General features: G+C 37.7%; 1 protein-coding gene across 2 annotated transcripts in view; it reads right to left on the bottom strand.

The window, feature by feature from the left end:
• Positions 1-13,898, bottom strand: part of LOC133384908 (sodium/hydrogen exchanger 2-like) — a 55,005-nt gene that overhangs the window by 13,362 nt on the left and 27,745 nt on the right. For both annotated transcript variants that reach the window (XM_061626798.1, XM_061626799.1), the window contains exons 4-9: positions 7,597-7,814; positions 4,854-5,056; positions 3,757-3,846; positions 2,698-2,768; positions 2,191-2,352; positions 478-577 (exon numbers count right to left, since the gene is read on the bottom strand). In XM_061626798.1, the coding sequence (XP_061482782.1) occupies positions 478-577; positions 2,191-2,352; positions 2,698-2,768; positions 3,757-3,846; positions 4,854-5,056; positions 7,597-7,814 (844 nt within the window). The remainder of the gene's footprint in view (positions 1-477; positions 578-2,190; positions 2,353-2,697; positions 2,769-3,756; positions 3,847-4,853; positions 5,057-7,596; positions 7,815-13,898) is intronic.

Consider the following 13,898-nt stretch of genomic DNA (forward strand, 5'->3'; position numbering starts at 1 on the left):
GGTGATCAAATTCCAGCTTAAATGATAGGATTGCCTATGTAACTGTTGTAATCAACCTAATATATATATATATTATATTAATAATATATATATTAAGGAATTGGGAACTCTCCCTGAATATTCAGAATTTATGTTAGACTCAAAGTTGTTTGTGCTTAATGTTGGGGGGCACATCTTTGAAACAAAGTTCTAGTAGACTGCCACAAACTCTTCTTCTTAAGTCTTTTTATAAAAACTGAAGTACAATGTCTCATATTTCTTTGTCTTCACCATATTTATTTATCAGCTTTCCTATACACTAATCCCAAATACATCTGCCTGGAGGCAAGTCCCACTGATTTTAATGGAAATTACTTCCAAGTAAGCTTGCGTAGGATAACATCCTAGTCCTTTTAATAGGGGAGAAAAAAGCATCACCAGCTGAGAAACTAGATACATTCACAACAGGGTGTTCCATTAATGCTGTTTCCTACTTACTCTCTGCCGTATTTGATAGAGATTCTTTGTTAGAATATCTCTTATATCATCCATCTTGCCAGGATAAGAAGGAATTATTTTTTCTTCTTCCTGATGTTCACTATAACAAGATGAAATAAAATATAGAGCTAAGTATGTAATACTTGTAAAGGAAGAAGTGCCGATAAAGACAATGGGATTTATTTCTTAGTATATAGGATTGCACTGTTATACATTTCTCCACAGAGATATGAGGGAAAACACGCCCATCACTTTTTACCATTTTTATAACAAAAATCCTAGCTGATCTAATTATATTGCAAATCTCTTCAAATTGTTTGAAATGTAAGTAAATAGAATCCTAGTGAAATCCTCAGTTTTCCTGAATATGACTGTATCACAGGTTCTTTCAAATATACTTTACAGACCTTTGTTAAAATAGATTACCGGTAGGGTTGTCAACTGATTCAATAATTTGTAGTAGATTCCCTTTTGAAAAGATTGCTCAAACAATTAAATGTAAATAAATGTTATCAAATGTTACTACTGTTGAGATTTTAATGTTTTAATTTATTTGTATGTTTTTATTCTGTACACCGCCCAGAGTGGCTGGACAACAAGCCAGATGGGCAACTAATAAATCTAATAAATAATAATAACAATAATAAAATCAAAGAACAAATACTGTTTTGAGATCTTGAAGATGTCTGACAATTGAGTTATCTCATTACATAAAGCTCACAGTATCTCACAGCAAAAAGTTTGCCTTCAGCATTTGAAGGAAATACAATCTTCAATATATTCTTTTTTGTTCCACATTACAGAAACATGTTTGTTTGGGAAAGGGCTGTAGCTTAGTACTAGAGCATCTGCCTGGCATGCAGAAGGTCCCAGGTTCAATCCACAGCTTCTGCTGTTAGGGCTGGGAATATCCCCTTCCTGAAACCATGGAAAGCTTCTGCGGAGTGTACACAGTACTGAGCTAGATGGACCAATGGGTCTGACTCAGTATAAGGTAGCTTCCTATGTTCCTAAAACTTTACTCTGAGTTGTGTATGTAATCCCAGTTGTTTGATACCACAATCCTGTGTACTTCAACTTAGAAGAACATTCCACAGAGTTCAATGTGGTTTATTCTAGGTGAGTATAGAATTGCAACTTCAGTTGATTAATTTACCAATTAAACTCTCACTGAGCTTGCTCATTCACTAAGAGCATTATCTGACACCCTTCTTGGCGCACCTCCACTTTTGGGGACACAGTGAGTAGCAACAAGACTTTGGGGCTTTTCAGTGGTGACTGATTTTGGAATGCTCTCCCAAGAGAAGTTCACCTGCCACTTATTTTATCATCTTTCCAACACCAGACAAATATTTTTTTATAAAACAAAAAAATCCCAGGCATTTTAAGTATTTAAGTTAGATTCCTACGTTGTTCTGCCTTTGCTGCATTTAGCTTTTGTAAATTGTTTTTAATTTGTATTTTTCAATATTAACCTATTGTTTTTTCTTCTAGCCACCTGGATTATTTTTTGGGGGACACACAATATAAATCTTTGAAATAAATATACAGACTGGTTAGTCCTAAATGTAGAAAATACTGTTGCATTCACTTGTCTATGATTTGGCAACAGTACAATGCACACTTCAAGGCAAATGCTCTTTCTGCATGCAAACGATTCAGTGCCAAGATTCAAACTGGCGACGGTATTGCTCCATACTTCCTTTAACGTACCTGATAGAAGCTAGAGATGGTACTGTGCTTATCATTCCACTCTCTGCCATCTCGATAGCATGCTTTATTTCAAGTTTCTTGTACAAGGAAACTATACTTGATTTAGGCTGACTTTCCCTAATTAGAAGTCTTCGCAGGTATTTCTTGTCAAATTTTATAAACCTGTGAGTAGCAAAAGTAATGTTGCTGATTAAATTGTCTTGTGAACATACTTAAACTAGAATGATTCCATGGTTAAACTGAAGGCAGATTACTCCATGAAAAGCATTTGTCTTTTGAATGTAGGATTTTTGGAATTTGATTCTAAATGAAATTAAATTTTGATTAGTGCAAATGCTTAAATTAATTAAATATAAGTGTTCAGGTTTGCTAAAATCATATTATCCATGATGTCACACAAATAATGTTTCATAGAACTAGCAAATGTCAAACTGTAAATATTGAACTGAGGAATCTAGCTGGTCCTCTCATTTTTTTCCTCCAGTAAAGTTTCAATACGCTACTTACTTATCTCTCCAAAAGTTGTGTCCCCAGTGTCCACACACATCTTCAATTCCAGCCTTCACATGATCAAAGAACTAAAATGTGGAAATAGATTCATGACTTGTTTTTGTACATGCCAGTGACTTTGCTTCTATATACAGCTTTAACAAGACCCTCGTTCATGAACTGAAAATCGACCAATATATTTTTGATCTAACCTACTCTTAAGCCATTCCACATATTTAATCAAATGCTCCAGTTCTAAGGACATGCTATCCCAAGCACAGCTGAGGGAAAATGGCGTCTCTTCTCTATGCCTCCCCAGTTAACCCTTGGCCATTACCATACACTGCACCTACTTAGTTTCAAAGGGTGGCCTGTGTGTGTCTCATCTATATACGAGAAATTATATCACCCTTCTCCAGGATCCTGGTATACAAGTAGCTCAGGCTCCAAAGTGTATTCCAGGACAGAGGGAAGAAAGTAGCCTATTGAGCCATATGTGCACACTGTGCCTATAGTGGGTAGATCATTTCCCTGCTTTCATCATTTTAAATTAAAGGACAGAATTTAACTGAGCTACAATACTTACTGGGGAGTAAGAACTAGAGAACTCAGTGGAACTTATGTCCAAGGAAACATGCAGGACTAAGCTATAAAGGTTAAACTGGATTAAACTATTGTGGCTAGGTTGTGTGGTTCAAAATCACCATCTTAATATAGCACAATTTTTCACTTGCAAAGAGACGCCAGCCAAGAACTACAGATTGAAAAGATACTTACAGACTCAAAGACACACCACTACACAATACACATACTCAAGGCTTTTTGTGTGTGACAGTACTCACCACTACCAAGTACCAGCACCTCTTTTTTTGCTGCCCATAGCAGCCATTTTATGTTGGCACCCATGGCGCTGTTATCAAAATATGAGTACTGACAGACACCTCATTTGTTTAACCAAAAACTCTGCATACATTCCTAAAATGAATACATTTATATAGCATTATGTAGCACTTTATTTCATACTGAAGAAGAAACACGCAATTTCTAAAACCACATTTCAGTGCAACTCCAACATACCCGACAATAGATTTCTTCACTGACAGCTGGTTGCTTTTTATTTGATCTTTTAACATCCAAAAATTCCACCAGTGGGCGAATTGTTATTCCCTGTGCAGAAAACACAGAAACGTACAAAAATCATGTCAACCCTGAATTTTTTTTTCCATTGTGTTGCTCTCATATTTTATTCAGCATACAGAATATCCAGCAATAGCAGGACTTTGAAATTACATATGAGTCGTCTCAGATTACAATACAATAAAGTCCCCCCAAATGTACCTGCCCTTTTCTTTCTTTTTTTGTACCCAGACAGTACAGACTTTAAAGATCTATTGCTGGTGTCTGAATCTGGAGCTCAAAAACAAGGAATGGTTTGAGAAGGTAACAGATTAGTGAGGACGATGTCCTAATTTAGAAGGATAGGTAGGAAGCGATTGTGAAAAACCTCTGTCTGTGGCCTAGAGACCTGCTGATAAACCATATTGGACCAGATGGACAAACCGTCTGACATGGAGTAAGGCAGCTTTCTGGCTTTCTATTTGGGATCTTAACATGGCAAAACGCAAAGTATGTTCTCTGTGAGTCGCTATATTTTCAAACAAACCTGTTTAGTAGTCAACAAACTTTAAAAACTGCAGGGTTAAATGTATAAATGATATTACTGACAAGCCACAATGTACTGTTTTTATTTTAAAATTTTATTTAACAATTGCCTGTAAAGCTGGGAACAAAGCTGTTAACTAGTTCAGAGTATGATTGACTAAGTTGTGGGTAAGTCCTGTGTGACATCCTTTCCAAATAACAAAGCGCCTTCATTAGACGAGTAAAATATGATCATAGAAGAGATTAGAGGACAAGAGGAGGCATTATTTTGTGCATTAGATGTATTTGGGAGTAAATTCACTTACTACATTAGGAGTGTCAGCTCACTTTTTTTTTTTTGCATAAACCTTGACTACTTGGAACTGGGCTAGTTGCAGGCGTTCATTGCCAATACTTATTTAGTCCCATTGCAAAAATAAGTAATAGGAATATAAACTAGGCTCTGTGCAGGTTTTCAGTGCACATAACTATTTAGTCCCATCACAAAATAAATTAAAAGTAATATTATTTACCTGAATGAAGACTGTGAAGAAAATCACCACAATAGCAGCAGTAATAAAAAGCTTCTTTCTAGGGAACACAGCAGAAGGAAGCAGAAAAACAAGGGAAAAACATATGGCTCCTCTGAGGCCTCCGTAGGCTATAATAAACTGGTCCTTAAATGTTAAAGGAATTGTCCGGAACACATTAATGATTTGAGTCAATGCAAAAACTCCTAAAGAAAATGTAGAAGGACAGCCATGGCTCAGAACCTTAAATTTAAGACAATTGAAAGCTTCAAAAACAAACATGTCTAAAATTTTATCTTCTATTTAAATCATATGATAGAGCTTTATTTACAACTGACATTTTCTCAAGGGCTTCTGTTTCACAGGCAATCTAAATATCTCTGTAATTCTCCTCACTTCTCCCAGAACTCACTCTCTCACACACAAATACATACTTACACACACATACACAACTTCTTCTCTCTGGGGTTGGTGGGGGATTGAACCGAGGACGTTTTCTTGATGAAAATGTCACTGTAACCAGAATCAGGAAGGAGAAGAAAGCTAACATGCAAACAAACTTGAGGTTCTACAGATTCATCAGATCTGAGCAGAGAATTAAGCAAGGTTTTCTCTTGGGTTTTTTCCCCTATGGCACTTTATTTTCCTAATTTCTCATATCACACACGTGTATGAGCACTCTCAAGCACACAATAATAATAATAATAAAATTTTATTTTTAGGCCGCCTATCTGGCCGAATGAACGGCCACTCTAGGCGGCGTACATAATTAAAAATACAACATATAATACAGTTTTAACATATAAAACAATTATAATCCACCAACCTACATCTATACACTGTAAACTAAAATTATCTAGGAGACTTGTATGCCCGCTGAAACAGCCAAGTTTTCAATCCTTGGCGGAAACCTACCAGGGAGGGGGCATGGCGAAGGTCGTATGGCAGAGAGTTCCAGAGGGTGGGGGCCACAACTGAGAATGCCCTCTCTCTGGTCCACACCAGCCTAGCTGTCTTAATTCCAGTTCCTATTTAGTTCCAAAATCTCCCTACATTGCGAGGCTTTTGCCCCTCACTATTTTCAGTTGTCCTCTGCATGCATCTAAAAAAGGAGAAATGGAAGATTCCTCTTTAGCTATGAAGAGCTGGTGTCCAAAGACCAACAGTGGGATCAGGCAGTGGGATAAGATTTCTTGCCAAGACTTCCTAAGAAGGCACTAATATCCCAGCTTGAGAACTGCTATGATTGAGAATTATGGATCTGAACTATACTTCCAATAATTTCTCGTGGCAATTTAATGTTGATATAGTCTGGTGCACTTTCTTAGTAAGCTGTCTTGATTTTCCAGTCTTAAAGAATGGCGAAGGGACGGAATTCTTATATTGGATAAGAGAAAGCACAGCACTACCAGTATTTGATATTTTAGTATAAAATACCTGAAATAAAACTCTTTTTCCTATGGACACATTTCTGCCTTCTCCTCCTGCAAATCCCTGTTCACACGATCAACTCCTATTAGTATAATCTTAATTAAATCAATTGTATATTCAAGAGGTTAATGTAATAAGTATTTGCTTAAATATGGCAATCCTTTAGCTTACAGGATTTGCTCATTCTTACTGTAAAGACATGAAGATTTTTATTACCAATTTAAATAACAAAATGAAAAGAAAAAATTTAACTACTTATCTGCAGCCCACAATTTAACTGGTTATTTCAAATCAAAGTGATTCTTCACTCTGCAATTCCTAGCCATATTCAGCTCTCCTCTGTGTCCATTCTCTCCTCATTTGACTTCTCCTCACAGACTTCTCACTATGATATTTTATTCTCCTTCTCCTCGTTCCTCTGGACTACTCTCCCTATCTCTCTCCCTGCTATCTGCACTTGTTTAAGCCCCTGACTCCAGATCTAAGCTCAGCCACTATTAGAGACTCCCCTCCCTGATGTTAGGAAGTTTCACCATCACCACATCAAAATCTCTTAAGTTCCTTTGAAGGCTGAGCGCTCCAGCTCTTCCACACTATTTTATTTATTATATTTGCATGTCACCCATCTAATCAAGTTCTGAGACACCTATCCAACATGCATTATAATCCAAGAATATTCAAAAGCTACCCTCCCAGGTTCAAGCCAAAGCATTTTGCTGCCTGAAATGAAGGACAACATGCCTCCATGATTCCAAATACAGAAGCCAACCAGCGTGGCAGTTGACTCTTACTTTAATACTGGCAATGGGACAACAATGTTCTTCACCACCACCAAGGGCAGCAGACTAGCTTAGGGGGCAGATGGCAGGCTGCATGGCACACATAGCTCTGTCTCCAAGTGAGTGGAATGGCTAGGTGGCACAAGAGGAAGGCCCAGGGCCATCAGAGCCCACACACATGCTTGTATCTGCTGCCAAATGGCCACCTCACTCTATCGATCATAGTACCAGCCATCTCACACACGCACACTCCAAGGTTATTCTGCAGCTCAAAGCTTTCTCCCTCATTCCTTAAATGGGGATACGATTTAGCTTACAGATTGCCGATTGATCCATTTTAGCTCTTGAAATAACATGGAGCATCATCTGGAAAGACCCATAGACTTCAATGTCAAGAGCATGAATTTCTTTCAGTTTTTACTTTCTTCTTGAGGATAGCTTTTTTTTGGTTAAAGACGCTGTTCCATGAAAGATAAACATGTTTCCATTGTAAAGTATGTTAAAGTACAACCTATAATGTTTTAAGGGTGTCTTACCTAGTGCACGCCAAATCAAACAAAAGAGGAGGGTGAAGCAAACAAAGGCCCAGTTCCACTCATGGTTTTTTCCAACTGTGGACACTCCCATGAAAATAAAGATAAGGGTCTCACTAACACTGCTTAGCATCTTCATGAAATACTTTATTGTAGTGTAGGACTTCTGAGAAACATTCTCCTCCACATATTTATTCATAGTCATGGCACAAGCTGTAATCCTGCAGGAGAAAATCATCTTTAATTCAGCTTCTTTATATTTTCATTAAAGTTTATATATCATAACCCTAAATGCATAGGCTGTTATTCCAGAAAAGATTCTAAGACTCACTCAAATTAGCAAATTCCTGCTTGGGTTCCCATTTCAGCAATCCAGCTGCTGTACTGTTTAAGCATTAAAGATACGGAGAGGTGTAAAAAGCAGTAGATGGTAAGATGGAACCAACGTAAGTGAGAATATGAAGGAAGAGTTCAATGTACTTAAGACTGTAATTCTATATACACACTTACCTGGAGTAAGTCCAACTGAACATTTGATAGGATCATGCTGTTAGTTGATCATATGGACCAGGGTCATTATGTACAAATGAACCGCGTGGATTTCAATGAGACTAAGATATCTGTATGCATCACAGGACATTGTTTCACTGTTGCTGAACAGCAAGCTTCTTGCATAACTTCATACTATATTAATAGTTTCTATTTAAACTCAGGAAAGTTTTAAAGCTTCCTTGCAATGCAGTGCCAGAGAGATGCAGTAAATCAACATGTACACATGGATTCATTCCTAACCTTTTTTAAGGGGATACTTGATTTTAATTCTTTTGTCGAAACAGAAAGTGATCATTCTTCAAGGAAACTCAGTTGCCTTTGTGTTTCTGGAAGGACATTACATGCTGGCATGCTGACTGTGGGTGCCAGCTGGCTATTATAATTACCTGCCCCCACTTTTTTGTTGCTACTCAGTGTGGTGGGATTCAGCATGTCATGATTTCACTTTTCACACAATGCCATTTCATGACAGAGGATGAACTTCAAATAGATTTCTTGTGTGGGTGGACTTACTCCCATGCTTCCTGTTTTAATTTTGAACTCTAAGGTATTTTCCATGGTGCTCAACAGTTGTACTTATCAAATGTCTTACATTGCCAATCAAGGCAGGATTCACACATGAAGCAGCCATCTGCAGCATTATGCAGAAGTACAGCTATATGATGCATATGTTTGAATTACTTGCTGGTCACATTTTCATGTCACATTTTTGAGTTCTGTTTAAAAATTCCAGTTATCAATTAAATAAATTCTAAGCTTAATAGACAAAATAAAAACTGACAATTTTTTTTGTTAAAGAATTCAAATGTAACTTGTCCATCAGATCCTCCATACTTGAGGACTGGAAAGTAGCCAGTGTAACTCCCATCTTTAAAAAGGAATCTAAGGGGATCCCAGAAATTACAGACCAGTTAGTTTAACATCTGTCCTGAGAAAACTGGTTTTGTTGTTGTTATATGCCTTCAAGTCGATTACGACTTATGGCGACCCTATGAGTCAATGACCTCCAGTATCATCTGTTATAAACCACCCTGTTCAGATCTTGTAAGTTCAGGTCTGTGGCTTCCTTTATGGAATCAATCCATCTCTTCCTCTTTTTCTACTCCCCTCTGTTTTTCCCAGCATTATTGTCTTTTCTAGTGAATGAGAAAACTGGTAGAAAGCATTATTAAAGAAAAATTAACCAAGCATATAGAAGAACAAGCCTTCTAACTTATTCGAATTCTTTGAGAGTGTCGATAAGCATATAGTATAGGTGATCCAGTAGATATTGTGTACTTAGACTTTTGTGGTATCCCACCAAAGATTCCTGAGTAAGCTTAGCACTCATGGAATAAGGAGAGGTCCTCATATGAACCAGGAATTGATTAAGTAGCAGGAAGCAGCGAGTAGTAATAAATTGACAGTTCTCCCAATGGAGGGATGTAGAAAGTGGAGTCCCCCAAGAATTGCTGTTGGGACCTGTGCTTTTTAACTTGTTCATAAACAACCTAGAGATAGGGGTGAGCAATGAGGTGGCCCAGTTTGCCGATTATATTAAATTGTTCAGTGTTATTAAAACAAAAGGTGATTGCAAAGAGATGCAAAAAGACCTCTCCAAACTGAGTGAATGGGCAGTAAAATGGCAATTTTATTTTGTTTTATTTCTGCTACCAGTGAGCAGCCTGAACGAAGACTGCTATCCTCCAGTCACAATATCATATGGTGTTTGCGCTTTCTTTAATTCTCCTTTATAAACATTTGGAGGATGTGCGTGTATAAAAGGAGTTGAGAGGCGCAAGCGCCATTCTGCATACCCACAGTTTTGGGCTACTAATCCTATGCGCGGTTACTCAAGAGAAAGTCTTCGTCACACTCAGTCGGAGAGATGTACGCAATTACATTTGTTGTCTAAAGGAAAAGACCCACAGCAGTTCCTGTCAGCCTTTGAGAGAGCAGCCAAAAACTGGGAGGTTCCTGAGGAAGACTTCATGAAGTACCTTCCTGGTCTCATCAAGGGGGAACTGGCTGAGGCTTTTAACAGTATGCAATGCTAAATTTAAAGGAATGGTTTTGACTAGGTCCTGAGTTTGTAGTTAAAGGCAGGGCATAAGTAACCCTGTTGAAAGCTTCAGAACTTGCAGATCAGTTAATTCTAAATTGCGAGGGGTTTGGAAATAAAACATCACGATTGGAGAAAAATGAAAACAAATTCACAGGGCAAAGAAGGTATTTACTGGGGGAAAAATAAATATTGGTACTAAGATTGATCTTCCTAAATGGAGAGAACCCATTTTTATACTGTATGTATATGGATATTGTTTATGTATTTTGCTTTGTAAATTAGATACGTTTTTATTGTACCTTGTGTATTCTATTGTAAACCACTTTGAGATCTTTTAGATAGTAAGCGGTCTATAAATCGAAATAATAAATAATAATAAAAAATTAAATTCAATGTAAACAAGTGTAAAGTTATGCATATTGGAGCAAAAAATCTTAATTTCATCTATACTCTCATGAGATATGAACTGGCAGTAACTGACCAAGAATGAGACCTTGGGATTGTAGTGGATAGCTCGATGAAGATACTGATCCAGCGTGTGGTAGCTGTAAAAAAGGCAAATTCCATGCTAGGGACCATTAGCGAAGGTATTGAAAATAAAATTGTTGATATCAAATGCCGTTGTATAAACCTGGAATACTGTTTACAGTTCTGGTTGCTACACCTCAAAAAGAATATTGTAGAGTTGGAAAAGGTTCCGAAAAGGGCAACCAGAATGATCCAGGGAATAGAGCAACTCCCCTATGAGGAAAGTTTGCAGCATTTAGAGATTTTTAGTTTATAGAAAAGGCGACTCGGAGGTGACATGATGGAAGTGTATAAAATTATGCATGGTGTGGGGAAAGTGGGCAGAAAAAAGTTTTTCTCCCTCTCATAATACTAGAACTCATGGAGATCCAATGACGCTGAATGTTGGAAGATTCAGGATGGACAAAAAAGAGAGCACTTCTTCACACAATGCATAGTTAAAGTATGAAATTTGTTCCCACAAGAGGCAGTGAGGGCCACCAACTTGGATGGCTTTAAAAGAGGATTGGTAAGACTACCAGGGGCTACTAACCATGATGGCTGTGCTCTGCTTCCATAGTCAGAGGCAGTATGCTTCTGAATACCAGTTGCTGGAAGCCGCAGAAGGGGACAGTGCTCTTGCACTCAGGTCCTGCTTACAGGCTTCCCACAGTCATTTGGTTGGCCACTGTGAGGATAGGATGCTGAACTAGATAGGCTACTCGCCTGATCCAGCAGGCTCTTCTTGTTTTCTTAAGGAGTCAGACATACTTAAGTCTACTGATTTCACTTGGTTTCAGCACACCTAAAGTAATCACATTCACTTATCTAAAACCATCTTTAAACCAGGAAAAGGTAAAACGTTTTATAACATAAACTGCATTTCACCATGGAGCTACCAATAACACAAGTCACACTGCATAAACAAGGCAGTTTCTGTCTGGTGACAGGAAAAATCTACATCACTGGATACAGTCATCACGTTTCTTTGACCTGCTACTAACCTTTACAAAAGCTTCAATGTACTTCTAAATTGTTGATAATTTTACTAAGGATCAAAAATAAAAACCAAGTAAAACTTTTTTAAAAATAAAGTTCTGCTTCTTCCATGCAAAAACTAAAAGTGAATATATACAAAATGCTAAATTTTCCAACGCATAAAGGTTCCTGTGCTGACCAATTCTTGTTGATTGTTTGGAAAAAGTTAGACACTAGAGGTTCAGGTTCTCATCTGGATACGATGGTGCTCAAAGCACTGATTTGAAGCTGACCTTTGGTATGCATCTACCCCCCTCCCAACTTGCTATCAGTCAGAACACCACATCTCTAACAATAGCAAGCCTCAGTATAATTGTTATTATGTCTCCATGCACAGCCTATGTCAGGAGCCCTGAGTGAAATGGTAGGCCTGTGGGATTACACTGATCAAGTGGAATTTCTAAATTAATAAACCTTTAGCATAGTGATCTGACTCTGAGCTCAGTTCTGATTACAGCATACCACATATACATACATCTTGTTAGAAAAGAACACCCTTGCAGCCTCTGCCTAGATGACTTTATTAAATCTACTCATTTGTGAAACATAAGCATCTGGCTGATGGTTATTAATGGTTGCATCTGGGAAACCCTTGTGTTCCATGCAAAAATTAAACTCTGAACTGTGCTTAAAAGATTATAGTGGGTCATAGGAAATACCACCACTACCTGAGCTGTGGTTAAATGTTATACTAGCACAGCTTTTAACCAGATAAGCCAGCATTTCAAACCAGCTGTGTTAGCATTTCCAAAATAACTGCTCTGCATTTCATACAGCTAGTGAGAATTTGCTGCCTCATGTATGAAGTAAGCCTTGGAAAAGAAAGAAATGTCTATTCTATTTCTGGTGGGTATAATGTGCTAGTTAAAGTGGTAAGTAACCTTGACTAAGCATCCCTAGATGTTCCCACAACTTTTCCTACTCTAACCATTTCTTAGTGCACTTAAAGATTGCAGATGAAAGTGAAAGAATATCTCAGGAAAAAGAAAAAAATTGGTTTTACTGTAGGCCGTATTTGTATTCATTGTTGGGCTACTTAAATCCCATGCACTTCAGTCTATTTAAGCAGCCTGTGTGCAAGATTGCACAAAAGCAAGCAAGACTGGGAGTAAAATGTTCTGTAAGTTTTGAACTTTTTATTGACAGGTAGATTATTCTGTGTGGCACACAGAATATGGAGCAACATTTCTGTATTCCTGTAAAGAAAAAAATGAGGATCAGATGTGCTAGTTCATACCAATAAATCAAGACCTGGGCTCCTTCTGGGAGCAAAGGCAGGATATAAACTTAATAAAATAAATAATAAATAAGACACAGATGAGACTCCGTATTATAAAATTAAGTGCCACCTTATTAATAACTTGGAAGCTTATTGAAATGGAAATGGACTGCCTTCAAGTTGATTCCGACTTATGGCTACCCTATGAATAGGGTTTTCATAGTAAGTGGTGTTCAGAGGGGGTTTACCATTGCCTTCCTCTGAGGCTGAGAGGCAGTGACTGGTCCAAGGTCACCCAGTGAGCTTCATGGCTATACGAGGATTTGAACCCTGGTCTCCCAGGTTGTAGTCCAACACCTTAACCACTACACCACACTGGCTCTCGGAAGCTTATTATATACCTAATAATATATTCTAGAAGGGTAGTTGTGGTAGTCTGTTACAACAAACACAACAGTCCTGTGTTACCTTAAAGACTAACATTTATTATGGCACAGACTTCCATGGCCTAGAGACAACTTATATCCGGTGCATGAAGTGTTGAAATTGACATCTAAATTTGAAACAGAAGGAAACTGGAAGCTACACCACTGCTAATAACAGAAATCAAGGGAACAGACAGGGCATTTCAGAACTGGGTCAAACAGATTACTGTGCTAACTGTATTTAGGGTGATGTCTAACAAAAAGGCTCACCTAACCTTATTTTACTTTATATATTTTCCACTTTTGCAGTTTATGAAAATCTACTTGTAGTTTTGGAAATTCAAACACCCATTACTCCATTAATGTTTCTTTAAATTACTGCAAGTTGCTATTTCTGTTACATAAAGTAAAATTGATTTCCAGTATTTTTAAGACACTCTTACAGTGTCATATTTAATGTGTGGTATTCAGGGATGGGGTTCAGTGCATGGTGCTGATCCGCATGCAGTTCAATAGTCCA

Source organism: Rhineura floridana, chromosome 5 (assembly GCF_030035675.1).
Source record: "Rhineura floridana isolate rRhiFlo1 chromosome 5, rRhiFlo1.hap2, whole genome shotgun sequence".
Taxonomy (NCBI): domain Eukaryota; kingdom Metazoa; phylum Chordata; class Lepidosauria; order Squamata; family Rhineuridae; genus Rhineura; species Rhineura floridana.